At 41.2% G+C, this 23,177-nt stretch overlaps 1 protein-coding gene across 3 annotated transcripts in view; it reads left to right on the top strand.

Moving 5' to 3' along the window:
* The window catches only part of LOC308113163 (metabotropic glutamate receptor 7-like), an 83,716-nt gene that overhangs the window by 50,015 nt on the left and 10,524 nt on the right, over nt 1-23,177 (top strand). For 2 of the 3 annotated variants that reach the window (XM_080469195.1, XM_080469194.1), the window contains 4 exons: nt 2,723-2,860; nt 4,743-4,943; nt 14,312-14,451; nt 20,098-21,033. In XM_080469195.1, coding sequence (XP_080325321.1) covers nt 2,723-2,860; nt 4,743-4,943; nt 14,312-14,451; nt 20,098-21,033 — 1,415 coding nt within the window. The remainder of the gene's footprint in view (nt 1-2,722; nt 2,861-4,742; nt 4,944-14,311; nt 14,452-20,097; nt 21,034-23,177) is intronic. The other variant, XM_080469196.1, reaches the window with a different exon arrangement.

Consider the following 23,177-nt stretch of genomic DNA (forward strand, 5'->3'; position numbering starts at 1 on the left):
CCTTCGTTATTTATTATGCATCCTGTTTCTTAATTAATGTAATTTCCTAGATGAAAGAAGTGATTAAACTTCCATGGGGCTAGGGAGGAAGGAGAACCACCGTGGTCAAAGTTTGATGAGGTGGCAACTTGCTGGCGAGCTTCCCACAACTGGCGGCCGATTCTCCACCACCACACATTCACCATCACCTCAACTGTTTATGGTATCTAGACAATTCAAGAAAACCGACAATTCAAGCTTGGTGCACATTTACAATTCATCCCAGGACTTTTGTGGTATGCCCATCCAATCACTAAAAAAGATTGTCACATTTCTAACATGTCTAGACTGAATATCGAGGAGATGCAGTCATGCAAAGTTATTTCTAATAAGAATCCAGAAACACTCACTCGTTGCACATTTTGCTTTGACAATTTTACAATCAAAATAAATCCAGTCTTGTAAATAAGCATCTTGCAAAAAGCTCTTAAATGAGCCAACTACACGTGCAAGACAGCATATCAAGATTATTGCATGTTTTTTTTGTTTTTTTTTACAGTTATGACTAATGAGCAGGGGGACGCCTGTCAGACCCCTGAGGCACCTCCTCTGACTATCAGCACTACACTACCCGATGAACAACGTTTCAAAATGCTCATTTGTTTTGGCTCTTGCACAGATACCTGCAATGCTAATCACAATCTTATCACTGTCACTTAAAATGGGTATTTAGCGCTCGCTTGAACATTTTATAGTTGCTAATAACGTACTAGAGCTTCAAGCTATCCAAGCACGACAGTTGGTAAGAATTATATTCAATGAAGATTCCAGCTACTATTGTAAACTGGTGACACCACAGTCATGACTATAAGAACATTTTCAGAATATGTGACTTTGGAAAATGAGAATCAATTGTGTTAGTACTTGTTGATGTGGGTGGTTATCTGCATAGGCAAAACACATTTTAATTCTATTTATTGTGTTGAAATTCTTCTTTGATTTTAAGATTTTAAAAAACAACACACCACACCACACCACAACGCCACATTTTGTATATGCATTGTGCATATACAATAAAACATGTGCACCTGACCATATGTCCACTTTTAGCCTATATGGATAATATGTTGCTTCAGACATTCTGCTGCAAATTACACACTGTTTATCATTATTAGCATGACTCTCTCCAGCATATGCAATAAGGTTCATAAACAAGATTTTTGACCTTTAAAAACATTTTTTATCAATACTTTTTAAGCTGTCCGAGAATGCAGTCAAAGACTTTACTTTAAATTGCTTTGTGCATTTGTCTTGCTCCAAAACTCGACTAATGTGCCTGTTTGTTCTATAGATAATTATAGAAAGTTGTAAAAGGGTCATGTGTCTCAAAACTAATTTCCCCAGTTGTTGGTAATTTCTTTGGTGCTTGGAGGGAGAAGTGATAGTCACGGGTGTCCTTCCACCTCTCCAACTCTTTCTTTTCCACCTCCAGCACAACTCGAAGTGCTGCTGCTGCTGCTGCTGCACTTTGGTCAGAAGGAGAAAAGTTTTAGTTTGATGTCTTTTACTAGAAAAATCTGCAATAGTTGCAGTCTTATCACTGTCACTCAGGACCTGTTTCCATCCACTCGTCTTCCATATACATCAGCTCATATAATGCTGCTGGAGCAGCATGCACCTAAGAAGGTACAACGCAGAAAAAATCTTATAATAAAGATTTTAATAAAGGGTTTTTTTGGGGGGGGGGCTGAGGAAAAGCCTTTCACCACAATAACTGAGTGGATTTACACCTCCTCTTCAGACACCTTCAAAACGGACACAATCTTAAACAACTCAAATATTTTTAGATGTTGTGAACCACACTGCGCCTTGCATATTATTCTTTTATTATTATTCCCCCCGATGTGTGAGACCGATGTTCCACATTCATGAAAGCCTCCTCAATCCAGAGTTTGTGTCACTTTGTGGTCATGTAAAGCTAAGACACAATTTCTGATTTGGGAAAATGAATATAATTACTTGTGTTAATACTTCTAGTAATAAGACAATTGCTATTGTATTTTGACTCTCCATTCGCAAAGTACCTTTTAGTGTAATTTATTACATCTGTATTCTTCTCTAATTCAAGAAAATAATATAAACACCTCTGGAAAATCACAGTGTTGTATTTTACCTGCACTATGCACTTAAAACAGTTTCCATTTCTAACCATAAGCATAATGTGTTGAGTAGGTTACACTCTATTTGCCATTATTGGAACGACTTAGTCCTCAATTAAATATGCAGGAATACTCATGAACCCCCTGTAAAAAAATGCTGTCTCTTATTGGCTTTAAAATGTTCCCAAAGTATAGAATAACATGACTTTGTTCATGTATTTGCATTTTCAATTATGTGAATCTGAGGCCTGTATTGGTTAACCTCTGCATTGTTCTCCCACTTTCTCCAAACTGCTTTTGTGCTTTTAGCAGAGCCTCAGAAATCTAGTCATTTGACTCCTTGTTCAATAAATATCTGTCTAATTTAGTAGTGTCGCATTTGTTTGCTACTGGTTAAGGTCTTTGGGGATCAGGAGGAAGAAGTGGTGTACTTCCAACATCTAGCAGCCCACTCTTCTTCCTCCTCCCCCTCCTCCTCCTACACCTTGCTGCTGTGGCTGCAAGTTTCACTTCATTTCCTGCAGGTCTGGACTGGTTGATAATTGGTCCGGAACTGAGCCATTCTCCTCTTTCCTCTCTCGCAGGGTTTGATGAATACTTTACCGCTCTCACCCTGGAGAACAATCGCAGGAACGTGTGGTTTGCCGAGTTTTGGGAGGAAAACTTTGACTGCAGGCTGCTCAGCGCCTCCAAGAGAGAGGACACCAGCCGCAAGTGCACAGGTAACACAGGTTCCTCTGGCATGAACTAATTAGGAACATGTGTGCATTACACCAAAAGACGACGTGCACACAGTCTTGTGCCTGACTGATGCGAACGTGACCTTTCATTCCCATCAGAAGCTGCAGGGGGACCGCTGGGGTATAATACTACCCTGCCTGTCTGCGGCGCAGCCAGAAAGTCTAACACCAGGTGTTTGTACCCAGCGGGTGGAGGACAGGCAGGGTTTATTATTAGAATAATAATGCACCACGTGTCTTAGTCATATACTACAGTTACAGGCCGTCTGCTCCTGTAGCAAATGTCCTGTAACTCCGATGTCCCACGTTCCCCTCCGTCCCTTCTTGACCCAGTCACCTTGACAGCTCAGCACACTCGCCACACAGAGCCGGGAATATTTTATTCGTTACTGGCGAAAGAGAAAAAGCTAAAGCAAGTAGTGCTCATGCCCCCATTCTGCTTTAGCACCATCTTTGTTATAGTATTAATGACGGCAGCGTTGTTTCCCACAGTGATGCCTGCTCATGTTACCTAAACTCTGGCAAGTGACAGTGTGACAGGCATTGCGCTGCATTTATTATCTACGTGGCTGATGCCTGCGATGTGGGATGCTGTATTAATCGCGCTTGCATACGTGATGACGGTAATAACAGTGTGACACAAATTACTGTTTGCTGGAGGATTGTGTTTCCTTTATAATCTCCTGTTTGCCGTCTTTTATCATGCGTCAAAGACAGACGATGTTCCTCCTCTCGGTGAGCCCCACAAACCCACTGTAAAATGACTGTGAAGCATCTTTTATCTTTTCTTCGAATCCAACCAAAGTGGCTGTACGAGTGTCTCCACACCGTCTTCTTTTTTAAACCCAAGCTGATATTTCTGAATTCTAAATACTAACAGGAGGCTTTTGCATTCAGAGACTGTCCAATGACAGCAGCCCTGTTCGGAGCAGAGAGGTTGTGTGTGGGCTGAAAAGTGTGCTTCGTTCTGAGAAATGGGCTGAAATGTCAGCACAGATTGCGTTTGAGCTCCTTCAGTTTATGGTAGTCTGCCACTTTCTTAGATCTCTCCTATTAACATTATCACCGAGCTCTGCTGCAAACACATTAAAGCATCTTTCGGTGATGGGAGTTTATGTTCCGATGGCGAGGCTTTTTGTTGATTGGGAGACAGAATCTTATAATCATGATGATAATGATGATTATAATAGTTATCATTATTGTTGGTGGCGTCAAAGACAATAGTAGTATTTCTGTTATAATTCTCATCCACCCATTCGAAATGCAGCTTTTAGCTTCTGGGAGAACAAAACAAGCAATTCTGTTCATAAGAAAAACAAAAATCCAGCGGGGGCTGTGCATTAGGTATTCAAACAGTGTATCAGCAGAATGAAGCAAAACCTTTACTGCAGCCCCTAGTGAAAGGGCAGTGCACTGGGAGGATGATATAAAAGAGCAGGAAGCCACTGTAGGGGGGTGTGTTACTAAAGTTCACGGTGATCTTCATCACCTTTGAGATGGGACAAATGGGGTTCACCGTTAGAAGCCTATTACTTTGTAATACAGCACAGTAATTCAATCTGAGCCTGCTGTATTTGTCACAAACACTCCGTCTCTCAGCTCAGCTTGATATTTTCCACTTGGGAATTAAACGCATCTTCTTATTCTCCATGCCACGTTGTCAGTTTACGGGTAATTCCTTCAGAGAATCGCAACTGAACTAACAGCAGCAAAATGGAGGAACATAAAAAGAAAGAGAGAGAGAGAGAGAGAGAGAGAGAGAGAGAGAGAGAGAGAGAGAGAAAGAGGGAAAGAGAGAAGAGGAAATGTAATGTCTAATGGCTCATGATGCATTTGGCCATTAGTCCTCCTTTTCTTCCCTCAGGCCAGGAACGCATCGGGATTGACTCCAAGTACGAGCAGGAAGGAAAGGTGCAATTCGTGATTGACGCCGTCTACGCCATGGCCCACGCTCTTCACAACATGCACAGGGACTTGTGCCCTGATCATCCTGGCATTTGTCCACAGTTGGAGGCTGCAGAGGGAAAAACTCTGCTGAGGTACATCCGCAACACCAGTTTCAATGGTGAGTGACACTTTGTGAAGTTTTTACTTTCAATCAGACACGTTCTCCTTCTTTGAAGCCATTCGCAAAATTCCATATAAGATTGACAGACGCAGATATCGATTGTAAATACATCACTGTATTATGAACACATTATATTGAATTGATGGGTGTTGATTAATGTAAACTTAGAGACACACAGACAGTTGTTTTTAACACATATTTTAGTCTGAATCTCAGATATCTTTGTTATTAGTATGTTAGTAATCATCACTGATAAATTGGCCCTCTGGTAATGAGGAACTTCTCATCCTTGCTTTAAAAGCTTACTGATGACACGGAAAAACACAATTCAATATTCCAGGAGCATCTTGCAATTTGAACTGTATTCCAATTCTTTACATTCTTTACTCTTTATATTGTAACCAAAACAGAAATGGATTTCCAGCTACATGGATCACTGCCCTTCCTTCCGTTGTCTCATTTATTAGCATGAAACATATTTTCCTCACGATGTTTCAGGATCTATTTTGGAAGCCGAAGAAACTGGTTCATGGAGCAAATGAAAATTGAACATTTATTGAATGATAAATAAGCCTTTAATCACAATGCAGTCGTGGATGACTTCAGGTTTTCGCGCTGTCAGTCAGCGACTAACCAAGAGTAAAAGTTTAACTGGTGTTAATGTAATCAGACATCATTATTTCAGCTCGAGAGGGAATTCCATTAGTTATTATAACATGGCCACATCAAACTAGTTGTTTTCTTTTAAAACATCGTTTTATTACTGGAGTATACCTGTTTCCACAGTTCCCTTTTTATCTACCACCCAACCAATTTGTATTCATGTCACATTTTTCAGACAGATACCATATGTGCGTCCATGCGTGTGTCTGAAACTACTGAATACAAAAAAATAGATAAATGAAATTGTGAAAATCCATGAAAATAGCAGAAATATACATAACTGATGAACGAAAGTATAATAACATGTTTTAACAAATTCACCTCACAGCTCTTTGCATGATGGTAAAATACAGAGATGAAGAGTACTTCCCACATTGAGCATTAACATCGGTGAAGGTGGAGAAGACAGAGATTTTTACAAGCAGACAGACTCCCAGGAGCCGTGTGCCTCCACAGGTCAGGTTCAGACGTTAAAGAACAGGACAGCACTGACGAGATGTCGACTGATGGAGGGCATACAGGCGCAGATCAGGAACCTTCAGCTTTCAACACACGATCCGCCACACTTCTCATTGTATTTCTCAATTTGACACTGCGTTAACATCACTTATTCTCCCCAATGAAGTTTCCCGCTAAAGGAATGGAAATAGTTTTCATGCCAGATAAACTGATGAGAAGCAAACTCATTTCATAAAAAGCCAACAACAACCTCCGTCTATCAACAGCTCGAGGCCCTTCAATTCATTTTATTTAATCTGTTCAAAAACCAACTTGTAGTAATGACATGTTATTTCTCGTCCGAGAGCAGCGATTTCCTGAAGTCACCGATTGTTGCTTGGCAACAGCTCGCTATGGCCAATAAATAGCCTGCATATAACTTCGGTATAATGTGAAATAGTCACCAGGTTTTTATTTTTTTTTTTGGGGGGGGGGGGGGGGGGGGGGGTTTGCACTTACTTGATTGCATGAATTAAACAAACGGGATGTAAAGTGGTTATTAATTGGCTTCCCAGGTGCTGATAGGAGACACCAAACAACGTTGTTTTTTCCCCCGGTGTTGATATGAACCCGGACTAACTGACTCCGGTTATTTGTTTACGACACAGGCAGGATATCAGGTTTATCATGTGAGGATTATTCTACAAATGTCAAACTGTGCCTTTAACTCCAATTTTTCCCGGGAGTACTTTACTCATAGATGATGTGTGTCATGTCATTCAGAGAAAAACACAACCATCCACATAAAAGCCAGAGACATTTCAGAGTGCTAAAAAAATGAGAAACGGTAATAAATGTGCACCTCCTCCTTTGTTTTATCTGTCGTGTGCAAATTCACCTTGCGCTCCATTAATATGGCAAATTTGGAAAAAAGGGGTAACATGTTCAGTAAATATGACGGGTCTGTCTGCACTTGAACCTCTGCATAATTCAGCTCTGTACAGAAAGTGGGGGATAGTTAACAATTAATGGCAAACAGCTATTAATGACAACTGCTGTAAAATGCAGGCGGGAGTGGAGGCAGGGAGCCGGCTGCGAGACAACTTCAAAACATGAGAAACCTTTGTCCTCACAAAAGTGTCTGCATGTATGTCAGCAAATGATCGTTAAGAGGCTTTTCTGAAGAAGACTGTGTTTTCACAAAATGTTCTAGATAAGATTCAGGAAGATTCTGACTTCAGTGTCATCTCCTCATAAGATTCACCCACACTCTCATCGTGTCTCTTTATACTGACTATTAAAATACCATTCAACGCCACTTTTTTTTTTGCATGTAGGATGTGGAAAGTGTTTTTATCTCTGTACCTGATAATTGACATGAGATCAGTCTGTTTTATTTCATTTCCTTGTTTCTTACTGAACATATTTTCATTGCCAGCTACAATAGAAAATATAAAACTAATCGAACAAGCCTACCTAATGTTCCTCTTTGCAACAAACTAATAATAAATACATATTTTTTCCTCATTTCTGTCATTAAGGACATTCATTAGTCAGGAAAAGATAAAACCCATGGCAGCAGAGAGCAAGTCATGCTGATTTTTCCATCTTTAATGCCGTTATTAATTCATGTGGTGTAACTGGAGGAATTTGAACAATTACATTTTTACTGCAATAATCAGACTAAATTTCCATTTCGTTTCTCATCTCATTATTCAGTCAGAGATCCTGTTGTTCACGTTCGCTGCTCTCTGTCTGAGCGGGGTCGTTTGTTCTGTGGAAAGTGACATATCCATCCCGCCGCAGTCACTTTCAGTCACAACACAAGCAGTGGGAGCGGCTGCTCGGGATGAGCTCGCAGTTTTCACAACAATGCAATAATTATGCACTTTTATAAGTTGTTATTTAAGTTTCATTACATGAAGCCACGCAGCTCGTTATTCATGGGTTTGTTTGTTTTTTGTTTTTTTCTTATGAATTGAGCTTTTATTCTCTGGCTCTGGCATGGAGAAGTCCCCATTCTTAATCTTGCCGACAAAGCTCTGATTTGCCGTTTTAATCCAAACACGCCAGACATATTTGAATAGCTGAACAAAAACATGAGAGATGTGGGCTGTGGCTCAGAGGTCTGGAACCAGCCATTAAGATTTCCACCACACACCAAAACGCTCCACTATCAACAAGTTGATATATTCTCAATAAAGGTGCACATTTTTCAAAAGGGGTCATAATTAAATGTGCTCCCTTTCTCTTTGAGTAATTTGACAGCTGGTCATCGTCGTTTCGGAGAAACGGTTTCTCCACAGGAATAAATTGTGTAGTATTCAAGGACTATTATCAGTTGCAGATTAATTGTCATTTGCTGGTTTAGTGAGTATTTATGGCTGCAGGTTGGCAGCAGGCCCTTGTACGAGGATTAAGGTTCATCAAAATAACATATCCACTGCAGTAAAAATAGTTTTTGGACAGCATTGGATGCCTGTGGCACAGGGGATCAAATATATTATGGTATTAAATTTACGATTCCAGAGAGCACACACTGGTTTTGTGTGTGTGTGTGTGTGTGTGTGTGTGTGTGTGTGTGTGTGTGTGTGTGTGTGTGTGTGTGTGTGTGTGTGTGTGTGTGTGTGTGTGTGTGTGTGTGTTTTTAATGGGATTTGTTGACAATAAAAAAAAAGTATCACCAGAGATTTTGGGTACAGTGAGTAATAGAATCCCCAAATACGTATCTTGAGCCCCAGAGAGCCACTTCTTTCAGTGCATATTTGATATCTGTTGATAATAGAGCAGAAACAGAAAACTTTCCTCCATCGGCTCCCTGTGTGTTTTACAGCTTATTTTAAGATATTACTGATCAGTTTTGAAGCATTGTGGGATGTGTTACATCATAGATTTCAGAAGAGACGTGAGACCAGTGTGGAGTAAATAATGACCCTGTGTTGTTATCATAGACACACTTTCTAGTTCCGTTTCAATGTTTTGTCCTTGGTCTGTGTTCTTGTCTCCATGTGCAGTATTTATAATGTGTTTCTACCATTTGTGTGCTTTGTGTTGCCTCTTATTGTTATCTAAAATATTTTAGCCCAAAAGGAGCTTCTGTAGAATAAAGTGTATCGTATCATAACATCAGAGGTGGCAGAAAGCCTGACTGGACTACAGGTTCAGCGACTTATTTTTCCAACTGAGTAGACAGGAGATGTGAGGCACCAATCTGCTTAGATTACACAATCCAATGCAAACTTATTTAGCTTTCTCCCTCATTGTCCAGAATGTAATATTTGTAGACATTTTCTCTAAATGTCTTCACTTTCCAAAGAATGGTATTTCATTACAGTCAATAAGATAATTAAACTTGTTCATCCGACGTAAAACTGATATTTAAAACATTGAAAATCAATCTGTACCTCTGCCTCCCTGTTGGAGCTGAACACACAGATTTAATTAATTTACCAGTACACCTTAGATTAATAAGAATATGAAGCCAAATACTTGCAGTAAACTGAATTTAACACACATTAACTCGTCTCTGAACCTGACGATAGATTCGTATCGTCAGGTGGGGCTGAAATCTAATGCTGAATGAGGTTTGAATCACTTTCAGGCTTCAGGTTATTACTTTTTTGTTTTGTTTACCTCTATTGTCCATTGTACTTTCATGTAAACGGATTTGCTTTTCTGGCTTTTCTTTTCTTTATTTTTTTTTCCTTGCAAGTTCATTGATGTTTACTTTATTATAATTTCATTGTTGTTGTTTTTTTTACAATTAGATGTTGTTTGTATCATCGCTGTAGTATCTTGTTTCAAAGGGTAAGTTCCTCTGCACTCTGTTTCCATGTGAAAAAGTGTAAGATTGTGTCGGTGCAAGAACTGAGGCTCCAGCCGCTTGCATCTCTCTCACACTGTCGCTATGGCAGCAGTGCAGAGATCCAGCAGGCACCAAGCCCTCTGATTTTAAGGTGGAACTAAAACAACAGCGTGCATTCAGTCGCCTGAGCTGCGCAAATAACTGAAGGAGACCTTAACTAAGTACACATTTGTGCATTGGATCAAGGATCTGCTGTCCAATCTCAATAACCATCTGGGCCCGTGCTGACTTTTCACAATTTCCAGCTTTCAAAAAATATTTACCTCCTTGTACAAATGGCAGAGAGGGAGGTTCAAATCGCTGGAGACAAATACAAGATCTCCACCCACTCCAACTCATCTACCTCTCCCCGTGCTGCTGTCGTTTTCTCAGGCCTGCCCCCTCCTGCTCCATCAGGCTTATCTCACTGCCCCCTGATTGCATTCAGAGTGGTAGCACGTACATTATCTTGTGTATGTGCCGCTGCTAATGTATGTTTGAGAGTGAAGGAGTGTAAGCCTCCTTTGTTGATCTCCCCACTGTGCTGGAGTCACAGAGCTGTAGAGTGAGAGGCAAAGGGGAAAAAAAAAAGAAAAAGCAGGGAGAGAATAATGATGCGAGAGAAACGCAGCAGTGGATCCCTGGTCCACCCACACTGCTCAGCACAGCAGCAGTGCACTTTTGTCATGTCTTAGTTCAGAGCCACATGCAAATGCATAAATCTTTCATCTTAGACAGCGCTCCCACTAAGGAGTCTACACAGACCATTTTGTTCCCTTGAAAATATCAGGCAATAGAAGACAGAAATGAATTTTCTAATGCCTTTTTATCTGAACACACAGAAACACCACTTAATTATTTGTTCTAAAGCTGAGGAGAGCCAAGTGCCCAATCACTCATGTCACTTTTCCTGAATTACTTTAGTGTGTTGGATGAATTTGTGTTGATATTTTTGTGCTCGGGAGGAGAGTCGGGATGGTAACCCTGCCACAGTTTTTGCTCACAGGAGTCAATACCTTGTCAACATCTTTATACACTGTGTCAACAATTATGCACACTGTTTGGTGGAATCGGAAGTGACAGCACGATGACTGCCACCCACCGAGTCTTAGTTTGCTTTTCACATCCACAGGAATGGGCTTCACGACTACACTTGAATTCCTTCTGAATACCCGTCCTGCTTCATTTTCCACCCTGACACAAGAATACCTATAAATTAGTGTATTACTCTTAAATGGAAACACTGATGGCTCAAATATCCCCTTGTAGTGCCATTTCCATATTTTTAATGTGGAAGTTTCAAGATGTCACTTCACATAACAGCAGATTAGAGATTTGTAGCTCTTGATCAACATGTAAATGGGCACTTAATAGTCTTACAATCTGACATTTGAACCACACAATGGTGTCACAGTGTCAAAAATGGAAATTTAGGTGCTTGTCTACCGTGTTTTATGAAAAACGTCCCATATTCTGCTGTCTAAAATGAGCTTTTTCTCCTCTTTCCTCTACCTTCCTTGTTTTACAAGAGACTTTTGGCCTGAAACTTTTGTTGAATGCTCAATGACAAATGTCCTTGGAAAAAACTGGAGGGAGATGAATTCCCTTCTGGCTGCAAACTAAGGAGAAGGTGCAGTGGCCTTCCATCCAAGAGCCACAAGCTCTGTTCTAGATACAAAGACAACATGTTCCCAAAGTGTTGTGGACATATGCTCGTGGTCCTGTCTCTACACTTTTTATAGCCACAGCTATTAAAGTACTTAATTCCCATGCCTAGAGTCATCAGATTCCCCCCGTCCCATTTCAGAAATAGTGTCTCCAGTCGTGCATGTGAACCGCTGCATGCAGTGCCAAGGTGAATAGACTTGTAAAAGACAGCAGTTTTTCATTCTCTCGCCGAATAAAAATGACCTCATGAACAATGCACACCTCATGTATAAAATAAAGTACAATCGTTCTCTCCCATTAATGCAATCCAGCATTCGCCGGTACGAGGGGCTGACTGACATCTGCATTAACACACCAGCTTACGCACACTCATGAGGCTGAATTACCCAGTGACGTGCACAAATCCACACGAACACCGCTGCAGAGACGACTGACAGGGTGGAGAGCTCGCGCAAATAGACATTTGAAAAGAAAAAAAAATGTTTTTGTCATGCATAATATTTCAGGTGTCCGCGGCCTGCCAGAAGTTAATTAGTGAAATCTTCAGGGCTCTGCTTGAGACAGGCTGCGACACACTGAGAGCAGATGGGGACCACATGATGCTTTGGCTGACCTGTTTATCCTCCTTACATCTCCTGTTGATGACCGCCGTGCGATTGAAATGCATTACTTTTTACATTTAGAGGTGTTTCCAACAGCAGCCCGTCCCTGATATTACAGCAGAGATGAGTGTCCACGTGAGCGAGCGTGTTATGATTGTGCTGGTATGTTCCTCCGAGTGGCCGTGGAGCAGCCGTGATGATGCATAGGAAGCAGGGGAGGAGGCTTTATCGTGGTCAGCTCTCTGCAAGACCACCCCGGAGGTCACACTCCTCTTTCTTGTCTGTCATTTTGATGAACAGGGTTGTATAAATTCTGTCAGAATAGTTTGTTGTCTGCCACTTGTGTTTCTTTTTGATATTAAAAGGACAGTTTATGGGGCTCAGAAGAACCGGGGACCGTCACCATGTGTATCACATCCGAGGCGTTTTAATACCAGTGAGAATGCGAATGGTCCATTTATAGTATATATAGAGATGGGAACACGCCGAGTTAACGGCTTAGAAAATCCCAGCTAACGTGTCAGCTCACAAAAACCTGCAGATAAATGGCCGACAACATTCTCATCACAAGTCAACACAAAGATGAAATTGTGTTGTAAAATGAGTGTAAACAAAAGTTTTTACACATACAGAAATAAAGTGAAATGAAGTCTGGCTGTTTTCATATTCATTCATATTCATTTTCACGGCAGTAAGGTTTGTTTATTAAGAAGTACATTGCATCACTGGTACTATCTCTCATATATAATATGCACTCGTTCTACTGAAGCTCTCAGAAACTTCTCAGCTTACCGGTTGCAATTGTTTTTCACCTCCCAGTTTCTCATGACACCCCTCGGCATCTGCTCATAAACTTCTGATGACATCTATGTTTATTCAAGGATGTGAAATGGTGAAATGTGCAGTTAGACGTACTTTTCATGTTTTTTTTTCCAAATTTCTATTATCATTTTACATTGTAGTTTTATAATAAACCCATAGAAACTGTGAGCGAACACTTAGAAATCATGTTGTAAACATAGAAGTGTTAAAAAAAAATGGAATATATTTTATTTATAAGACTCTTTAAAGTAGAAAACCTTTTGCTTTAATGACAGTTCTTCACGAAGGAGGAACTTGAATGGTTTTCAGAGAACATTGAAGACTTGTCACAAGCTGATTTGTGGAATTTTTTGCTTCGTTAATCTGTAGAGGATGGTTGGTGCACAGTGAATAGTCCTTTAAGACAACTGCTCTAAATCATACCATGGCAAGAAAATCCTCATTATAATACATAAAGGTCAGTGATTCTGGAAAATATAATAGTGGAAGTATCCTCAAGTGCAATTGTAAAAACCATCCAACAATATGATGAACCTAAAGTGCCTATATGATAATGATACCAGGGTTTTTGCCCACATTTTTTTAAAAGTTATTATGGAAACATTCATGAGGAGGATAATATGAGGAGGTACTCTACTTCCATGTTCTGTGTGGTGGCTATAGGACAGTGTCACGACAAGTGAGGGATTTTGAGTTTAGGAGATTTCTTCCCACTAATTTCCTAATATGGTAATGCTTTTTTAATAGGGCAAGAGGCATGCATTTATGGGATTAGCAGTCCAGCTGAGTGTCTATGGTGTATCCAGAGAAAGTTTGCAAAACCTTCTCTGCAAATGCAAATTTGCATATTCTGCTGTTGACTCTTGTTTGGTGGATTTGAAGATTTAAGTCTGACAAAACAAGACACAAATTCACTGACATGATGTTTTGATGAGCCAACTGAGGGATCCACAGATGGAAAAAGATTTGAAGGATGACGACGCATAAACGATGGTCAAACTTCTCAATCTTGCGTCTTTGTTGAGAAGAAATAAAAAGAAGGTTTCTAATGGAAAATACAGTCAGAATATAGGTTAACGTGCTCTCTGTACTCCCCACGTCTGTGCAGGATTATCTTCAAAAGTTCAAGATACAGGTCATTGTCTTTGAGGTCTGATCTGGGAGGAAGCGACTCCCACACTCTGTGTTGTCCTTCGAAGCCACCGAGCATTCAGAAACAAGGGGTTAAGAGTTCACGTTTTTCTCTCGTTACACCAGGTCCCACCAGCGTCTGACACTTTTTTGATCCGTCTGCCCTCTCTCCTACACTTCCCCTCCTCTCTGCACAGGCAGTGCCGGCACGTCTGTGGTGTTTAACAAGAACGGCGATGCTCCAGGACGCTACGACCTGTTCCAGTTCCAGATGACCAACTCCTCCACCCCCGAGTATAAGATGGTGGGACAGTGGGTGGAAAGTCTCCAGCTCAGGGTACGATCACTTACCGACTCTCAAAGTACAAACTGCTGACATATGAGACGTCTTACTGCATATCCTGAACACTCTGTGGGTCTGATTTATTAGAATCCTCTCCAAAGCTGCTTAGTTGTTTTTTTTTTTTTCAGTTCTGTTTCGTTGGTGATCGACTCAGAATAACACCTCATGTGACATCACATGCAAACAGCCACATTCAAGCGAGGGTTTTGGGTGCATCGGTCCTGTTCACACAGGAACAATCTGCTGGAAAAAGTATTAGTTAAGAGGTTTTTTTGCTTGAGTTTGTCATGCAGGGATTTAATGGAGCACTGAGCATCCAAAAGCACAAAATATGGTGTGGTACTTTGGAGTTGGGTGAGGACAGTATCAAGCATACTAAAGAGTCACAGCAAAAAGAAAAAAAAATCAGCTAAAGAAAAGGAATTTAGCAAAGTAGATTAGAAATAAATGATAGGAAATGATCATTTATGAAGTCAAAGCATTTGAGAAAAGGAAAATAAAATGATATCGAAGACAGACAAATTGATATTTTAGCATCTGTACTTCTGCTACTGCAACATCGATTTCTCCATCATGGAATTATTGTAGGAATATTGAATCTCTTCTAGAAAGACAAAGCTTTTCATAATAAAAGACTGCATGTAAAAGCCATGAAAGGCCAGCTGATCAAATGCCTCCCACCACAATAACTGCAGCATCTCTGATCAAGTCTGAGCAGATCCAATCATAAACAATGTAAATGATTACAGACGCCGTAATCTTGCCAGTATTTTGGAACACACACCTGATAATCCATGTATTCATGACCGCATATGTGCAAATATGTGTTTTTTAGACATAAATCTCAATGTGTCAGTTAATAGAACAGCTTCCACTTGTACGTGAATGCACTATTTCTGCACTATCTTTCACCCAATTTTTTATCTGCAGACCTTTAGTAGATCAAGACCTTTATGTTTTCCTCAAAAACTGTCATGTGGCTCAGCTTAGATGTGTATTGTTTGGAGCATGGGTTTTTTTGCTTCTCCAAATTTGCCAAGAAGCATTTTTTTAGTTGAATGCCAGACTTACTAACACACCCTACAGTGGTTCGTTGTAAAAGAAAATATACAATTGTTGGCAGCTTCCAGGAGCTTGAGCCCTAGAGCCACAAACTGTCTTAATTACCGCTCGGGAGCCAAATTATGACCAAGCACTTCCACCGCTGGTGTTATGTCACTAAATTAAGTTTAATAAATCAACATGCAGGCATTCGTTACTGGGGTTTTTTTCTTCACAAAAGTGAATATTACGAATGATATTTGGTTAAAAATCAACTTTCTCACACCACTTTTGTAAGATCCTAACCCATAGCCCGCCTCCGAGTGGCACTGCGCTGTTGATCTGAAGCTGGTGTCCGTGGATGTCAGCGTGCACGCTCTGCACATCGAGCAGTGAGTGAAACCAGGTGGAGATGTGCTCCTTTCAGTCTCATTGGTGCGTTTTAGGTGCAGGAAATAAATCTGAAATAAACTCTTTAAGTGTTTACAGACTCTCAGCTGCTGTATTTTCCTTCAAAGGCGAGAGAAAAACACACACACACACACACACACACACACACACACACACACACACGCCTCAGTATAAGTTGTTAAACGAACTTAATAAACTTAAATAAGCACATGTTCGTATCGATAACTGAAGTATGGTCTCATCAAAGGTTATCAAATGTAGCCGCAGCCTCTGTTAAGAAGGAAAGAAACACATGCTGTGAAACAAGACGAGCCTGAAACCAGTGTGTGATGAAGGATGAAAGGATTTTAGGCGGTCACATACAGGATGTTATTAAAAGAAATTCTCATGTCTGGACGAGACTAATACATCAGAGGGGACTCGATTTTAGAGTTCAACATGAAAAGGAAGTAAAAGAAGTAAAAAGAAAACAGTGAGGTGAGCTCCGACTGTTGGTGGATATCATCATTATTCTACCACCGCGGCTGTTGGAGGACTGACGGTGAGGAGTGGGAGGAAGAGAAAGAACATGTTTTTTAACCCAAGTGTCGGTCCATATACCGAAACCATGTTCAGTCTTTGGCAGCAGAGGAGCTGTTGATGTTGTTGGAAACTGACACCTAAAATACACGTCTCCCCTGTTCCTCCTGGAGCTCGTTAGCTTTCCTGCAGGTTTTACCGCATATGATGGAAGTCTGTGATCACATTTTACCCCATGAAATTTTAGGATGAGGATGAAAACCTCAGGGTGCATCAGAGGGGAAAGTGAAGGATTTAAGTCTAAAAATATGTGAAATGGTAATTTATTCAAGAAGTTTTGACACATCCAAAACTGTAGCATCCCTTGTTATTGCAACAAGGATAAGCCATTTTTCTTTCCATTGGAGCTTTAAATAACTTTAATTTACCTACAAGAAACATTGTCTGCGATCAGTTTCAGGTGCAGAGCTGAAGACAGATGCTGCTTTGGTTTGTAGCCACTGTAATAGATTTCACTGTCACGGCACGAGAATGGGGCCGGGTGATTCATGTGGACAATAAAGAAACTGATGAATTTTGTTTTATTTCAGGGCAAACATGTCTCGGGATTGCCCTCGTGATGGGAAAGAAGCCTGAGCAGAAATTCTTGTGTATCTCTATGTAATTCAGATTACCAAAAAAACATGACATTTACATACAGATGAGGTAACATTTGCATAATGGCTCTCCGGATCACAAGAATTAAACTCCACCAAATGGATTTGATAGCACAGGTGGAACAGCGTCTGCTACTGGAGATTTGAGCTGCATTCTGTTTTAGTGTGATTACAAACCAAATGCTGTTGCTATATAATTATATTTCAATGCAAGGGGCATTATGTTGCTCAAAGCCACATAAAGACACATGTTAATTCAAAGGTTTCCCAGGAACAAGCATTCTTATAGCACATTGTGATCATCCAAGTTCCTTGTTATGCTGTTTAATCTCACAAAAGCTCAAATTGACTGTGAATTAACAACTAAAGCAAAAATCCCAAAAGGGAAGTACAACAGCGGCTTCGAGTCCACGGTGTCAAAATCTTGTTTCTGGTCTCCATGGCAACAGAGCTGTTGGTCTCATTACCGTTTCCACACTGTGTGTAATCGGGAGGTTTTCCAGAGAGCACCATTCATTGTCCAAATAACAAATGGCACCTTCATGCCCCCTGATAAATGGCAGATGATAATCTATCCAGACAGCACAGAAACAACACATTTGTCATACAGGTACACACATCACAAACGCACTGCAGATGTGTTTGTGTGCGTGCTGCAGGGGCGCAGCTCTGTATCTGCCATTATTGGCAGTTGCCACATGTGGAGGAGGTGAAGCTATCACCTGAGGTGATGCAGGACTCATGTGTGTGTGTGTGCATGCGTGCGTGCATGTGTGTGTGTGATGGTATTTGCACCTCACTGAGTCTTTTTATCCGCTCATGTTTATGATAAAACATGACTGTGAGCGTAACTACCAGTGGTAGAAGATGGTAAAATGGTGTTGAGTCTTTCTGTCAACTTCTATTTGAGACTAGATAAAAAAAATGTAGATATTTTCCTCTCTTGTTTCTTCAGATAAGTGTTTGAAATTCTCTGTGCAGACAGACGTGTGCGTGCGCACCTATAAGTGAAGGTGGTGTTCACATTCATCTGCTAAAAGAAGAAATGTTATCTGTGCTCACTGAAAATCTGAATTTAAGAACTACGAGAGTCATTTCTTTCAGGTCGAAATCAGCGAACACAAGCACGGCAGTGAGAATGAACTTTACCTGGAGTATCCAAATGAAACATTAGGAAATTGAATGTAGCATATTTAATGAATGAGAAAGCGTAGATGTCATTTTTGATATTATTACTCAGTCATTGAGACTAAAAAGTTTTATGGAAAATTCTCAGACTCAAAGATTCACTTTGGAGTATTTTTACATCTTAACAATGTCTGGGGAGCTGTCTCTAAATTACAGCCTATTGAATCTCACTAAACAACACCTTAGATCTGACTTGAATATTCAAATTATAAATACAATGCATTGCGTGCATCTATGCATGATTTTATTCTTCCAGTAGGTTAGAAATTACTTCTATTTTTAAATGTATTTTGGGTTGCAGCCTGTTGCTAGTTGATGAAAATACTTACATTACATTCTCTGCATAGAAATAGATAGATGTTCTATTTAAATTAGAATTAAAAAGTACATACCCGTGTTTCCATCCATCTTCAATACTTTCATTCAACTGTCTGAGACAAAGAGATGGACAATCACACACATTTAAAGCAGAATTTTCATGTCTTTGGCTCGTTAATGAAAGTCCATGTACCTGGAAAATCAAACGCACTAAAGGTATTTGTCTTTTCAAACATAACATTAGACATAGTATTTCATGTTTTGCATTGTTTTGTTAGCTTGTTATCTTCTTCTACCTCTCGATATGAAACGAAAGCGACGCCACCGGCCACACCGCAATATGCATTTGCATGTACATCCTCGCCAGCACACGCGAGACAAACAAAAAGGGGGAAGCACTGCACCACGGAGCGGGGAGAGGACGGAAACTCCACAGGGAGCCTTTAAGTCAGGAATCCACTTTACATCAAGGCACACTACAAGAATAATCACTAAAATCAACTCCTGTCCGTTTCCAGTGCAGTTTTACGCTTTGTCGCTTTGATTTTGATGCAGGTTGTTCCCTCATCGTCCACCCGAGCGTCCAGAGACTCATCCAGAGACGGAGGGGCTTCTGTGTGTTTTTTGTTTGTAGCAGCTCAATTGATTTAGCTTGGTTGTCTGATGCTGCAGATGATGCTGCAGATGATGCTGCAGATGATACTGCTGTGAAACCACGTTGGTGTATCTTTAATCTTCTGGTGCTTTTAAAGCAATGAATCACTACACTTTCATAATAAATCAAAAGATCTGCTCAGAGTACTATGGAAGTTTTTTTTTTTTTTTTTTTTTTTTTTTTACACCCTAACAAAATATGTAAGAGCCTTAGAAAATTCTGTTTCTTCATGGCTTTTATAGACTGACTTGTACGCTGAGACTATAGTTTGAGCTTGAATCGTAAACATCCTGGGGGTCTTTCTGGTTTGGACTTTCACATGGCGGGTGTGTGTACGGCACTTTTCATTTTCATGACAAGATCATAAATAGAAACAGCTCCGCCAAGTCAAACAGAGGCATTTTGCAATCCCAAATCCTATTCTCCTTCCCTCTCATCACGTATTTCATACCTCGCTGGCTCTTGTATTAAAACATAATGTCTTTTGCATTTCACATTTCTTCATTTTTATTTCACTGAACAAAGGTAGACTCTGTTGCCATGGCGATTTCTATTACTTTAACTATTAGAAGAGGCAATCCCTTGAAGAATTGGCACGAAAATCTACTGTATTAAGTTCCTGGTTTTTCTTCCAATTGTTTGCACTGCAGCACTGTACTTTTGTTTTTCGGGGAAAGCAACTTTAGGAGATTTGTGGAATGAAAACATGTGTGAAAGTATACTGAAGTTATAGTCTACCCCCAGGATTCTGAAGCTTGTTACCATCCATATGGTTTTTCATCTTTGGTCATGCTTCTTGCTTATCTCACTCGTGCTGTCTCTACTTCTGGTACTGTGTCACATCTCTTTCAGCTGGAGGAGCTTCAGTGGCCAGATGGGGAGCAGGAGGTGCCGATCTCTGTGTGCAGTCTGCCCTGCAAGATGGGAGAAAGGAAGAAGAAAGTAAAGGGCATGCCATGCTGCTGGCACTGTGAGCTGTGTGATGGGTACCAGTACCAGTACGACGAGACTTCCTGCAGACTGTGTGCCTACAACATGAGACCCAACTCCAACAGAACCGCCTGCCAGCCCATCCCCATTGTCAAGCTGGAGTGGCATTCCCCTTGGGCGATCATCCCCGTCTTCCTGGCCATGCTTGGCATCATCGCCACCATCTTTGTCATGGCAACGTTCGTGCGCTACAATGACACGCCTATCGTGCGGGCATCGGGCCGAGAGCTGAGCTACGTGCTGCTAACTGGCATCTTTCTGTGTTACATCATCACCTTCCTCATGATTGCCAAGCCAGATGTAGCTGTGTGTGCCTTCAGGAGGATCTTCCTGGGCCTGGGCATGTGCATCAGCTACGCCGCACTGCTCACCAAAACCAACCGTATCTACAGGATCTTTGAGCAGGGCAAGCAGACGGTCACAGCCCCTCGCTTCATCAGTCCCACGTCCCAAATCGCCATCACTTCCAGTCTGATCTGTGTGCAGCTGCTGGGGGTGCTGGTATGGTTTGCCGTTGACCCGCCGAACACCATTATCGATTATGATGAGCAGAAAACCATAAATCCCAAGCTGGCCCGCGGCGTGCTGAAGTGCGACATCACAGACCTCCAGATAATCTGCTCACTGGGCTACAGCATCCTGTTGATGGTGACCTGCACTATCTACGCTATCAAGACACGGGATGTACCAGAAGATTTCAATGAAGCCAAGCCCATTGGCTTCACTATGTACACCACTTGCATAGTCTGGCTGGCCTTCATCCCGATTTTCTTTGGCACAGCACAATCAGCAGAGAAGGTGAGTCATTTTTCTCCTTCTCTCTCATTGTCACCACCCTTTTCTTTGTCTGTCTCCCTCCCTCGCCTCACAAATTTCCCTTTTATTTCTTCTGCCCTGTTTTTATCTTGTCCAAACACATGCACGCATGCATATTTGTGCAAACACAAAAATGAAAACACAAACAGCACATAAAAGAGGAGGCCCAAATGCAAGCACGCTCACACACATTTGGGGACTACATAAGTTATGGATTGATTTCTTTTTTTTTTACAAGCCTCTGACGTGCATGGAAACCCATAACAGGACCGCCACAGACAGAAATAGGCATGTAAAGGAGGAGGAAGGGTTGGTGTTAAGCAGCAGAATCCCAAAATGCCGGAGGAGTGATATGGATGGGGGCAGCCAGTATCTCTAGATGACATTTATTTCAGCTCGAACACCTTGGGCTCAACATTGACTATTATGCCTTATTCTTGAGAGGGAGACAAGCAGGTTGAGGAGGTGGAAGGAGAGGATGATGAGGACCTAGTGGAGAACGAATGAGCAGAAAAATACAGGGAGTTTGATTCAACATATTCCATCTCTTGACAGCTGTGCTCTACTCAACAAAGCATTTGACATTGTGTGCTACTGGAGTTGATTGAGAATATGACATTCTGACCTTCTGTGCTAGTCATTGCTTATCGGGGTAGCGATGGGTAGAATACAGATGCATTCATCTGCCCAACTCGCGTGCTGCTTGGCAGCCCCGCGCATATAAGATGGAGCGAAGGGGAAGTTTTCCACTGACGGAATATCGATGCTGACAGGAAAGTGTTACTCCTAACCTTTTGTGAGGCACACCGTTCAATATCCTTCCCGCTAAGCTACGGCATGAGATGGATCAGAAACTGATTTTCCTCATCTCAATTTGCTGCTGATTTCATAGATGAATTACACCCTCAGCAGCGATTAGGAGTTCATTATGTTACTTGCGGCGACCAGCGAAGCAGTAATGTGTTTATCTTTCCCCTTTATGCAGTTAACTCTTTGTTCACACTCTCTGCCTCTCACACACTTGCGTAATGGCTTGGGTGCATTTCTGCATAGTCCCTGGTCGCTGCTGGTGAGAAGAGCCTTAGCATGTCTCGATAACATCCTTTGCAAATGCTGCAGTGAATCTTATTCATCATCTTGTCCTACTTACACTTTCATTACATTTTCAACATGCACTCATAGCATCTGCTTCTGTCGCTACCAAATCATAATAGCTCCACATCAGTAATTTGCTGGAATATAGGTAATGAAATACTAAAACAGTGTCAATAAGAGAAGAACTGGATTAATTCATCTGCACAGAAAATGACTGGAGGTTAAATGCATCGGGCTATGTTCTCATTTAATAAGTGCCTCGCCTTGTAGTGCTTATATGTGCAGATGTGGCCAAACACCGACTCAGATCCGAGTAATCTTGCTCACCCCAGGTTGTCCAATATCAAATGATTTATGAAAACACAGCGAGTTGACGCGATGCCAGCTGCCACTGATAATCCCCCCCAAAATTCAGCTGCTCCTGTTTGACCTGATGTTGTTTTGTTGTATTGTCTTGTAGCAGGGCGTTGGAGCAGCACTGAGTGGAATTTTCTTTAATGCAACACCACTTAGATGCCCTTATTTTCTACAACACCTGTGACTGCCCCCACCCCAACCCCCCATCCCCTCCCCACTCCCTCTGGTATGCCCATTGACACTCATATTGAAGGAAGTCATGCGAAAACAGTAACAAAAGATCACAGAGCATCTCTACGCCTCCTGTGCACCTGCATGTGCTCAGTCAACTACTCATCACTGTGAAGTTAATGGCTGCGAGAGGCACCAGCATCCAGATTCAGCCGTCCTCAGGTCCTGCAGATCAGCCGAAGCAAACGTCAGGCCTGTTTGTCACAAAAAAAAGGCAAACACTTCAAAATAAACATCAAAAAGAGCAAAGGAGTTTCAAAATGTGGTAATTTTTTTTTTCTGAGTGAAGAAAAAACCAAATGCACTGTGTTTGACCATAAAACAGACCATTTTTTCCAGCTCAGAGGAGCTGGATGGTGATACAATGAAACATTTTTCTAGTAAAACAACTGCAAGGTTCAGTCAAGCTTAAAAGAGAACTTAATGTCACGGAAGCTTACATA

Source organism: Lipophrys pholis, assembly GCF_963383615.2.
Source record: "Lipophrys pholis genome assembly, chromosome: 8".
NCBI classification, from domain to species: Eukaryota; Metazoa; Chordata; class Actinopteri; order Blenniiformes; family Blenniidae; genus Lipophrys; species Lipophrys pholis.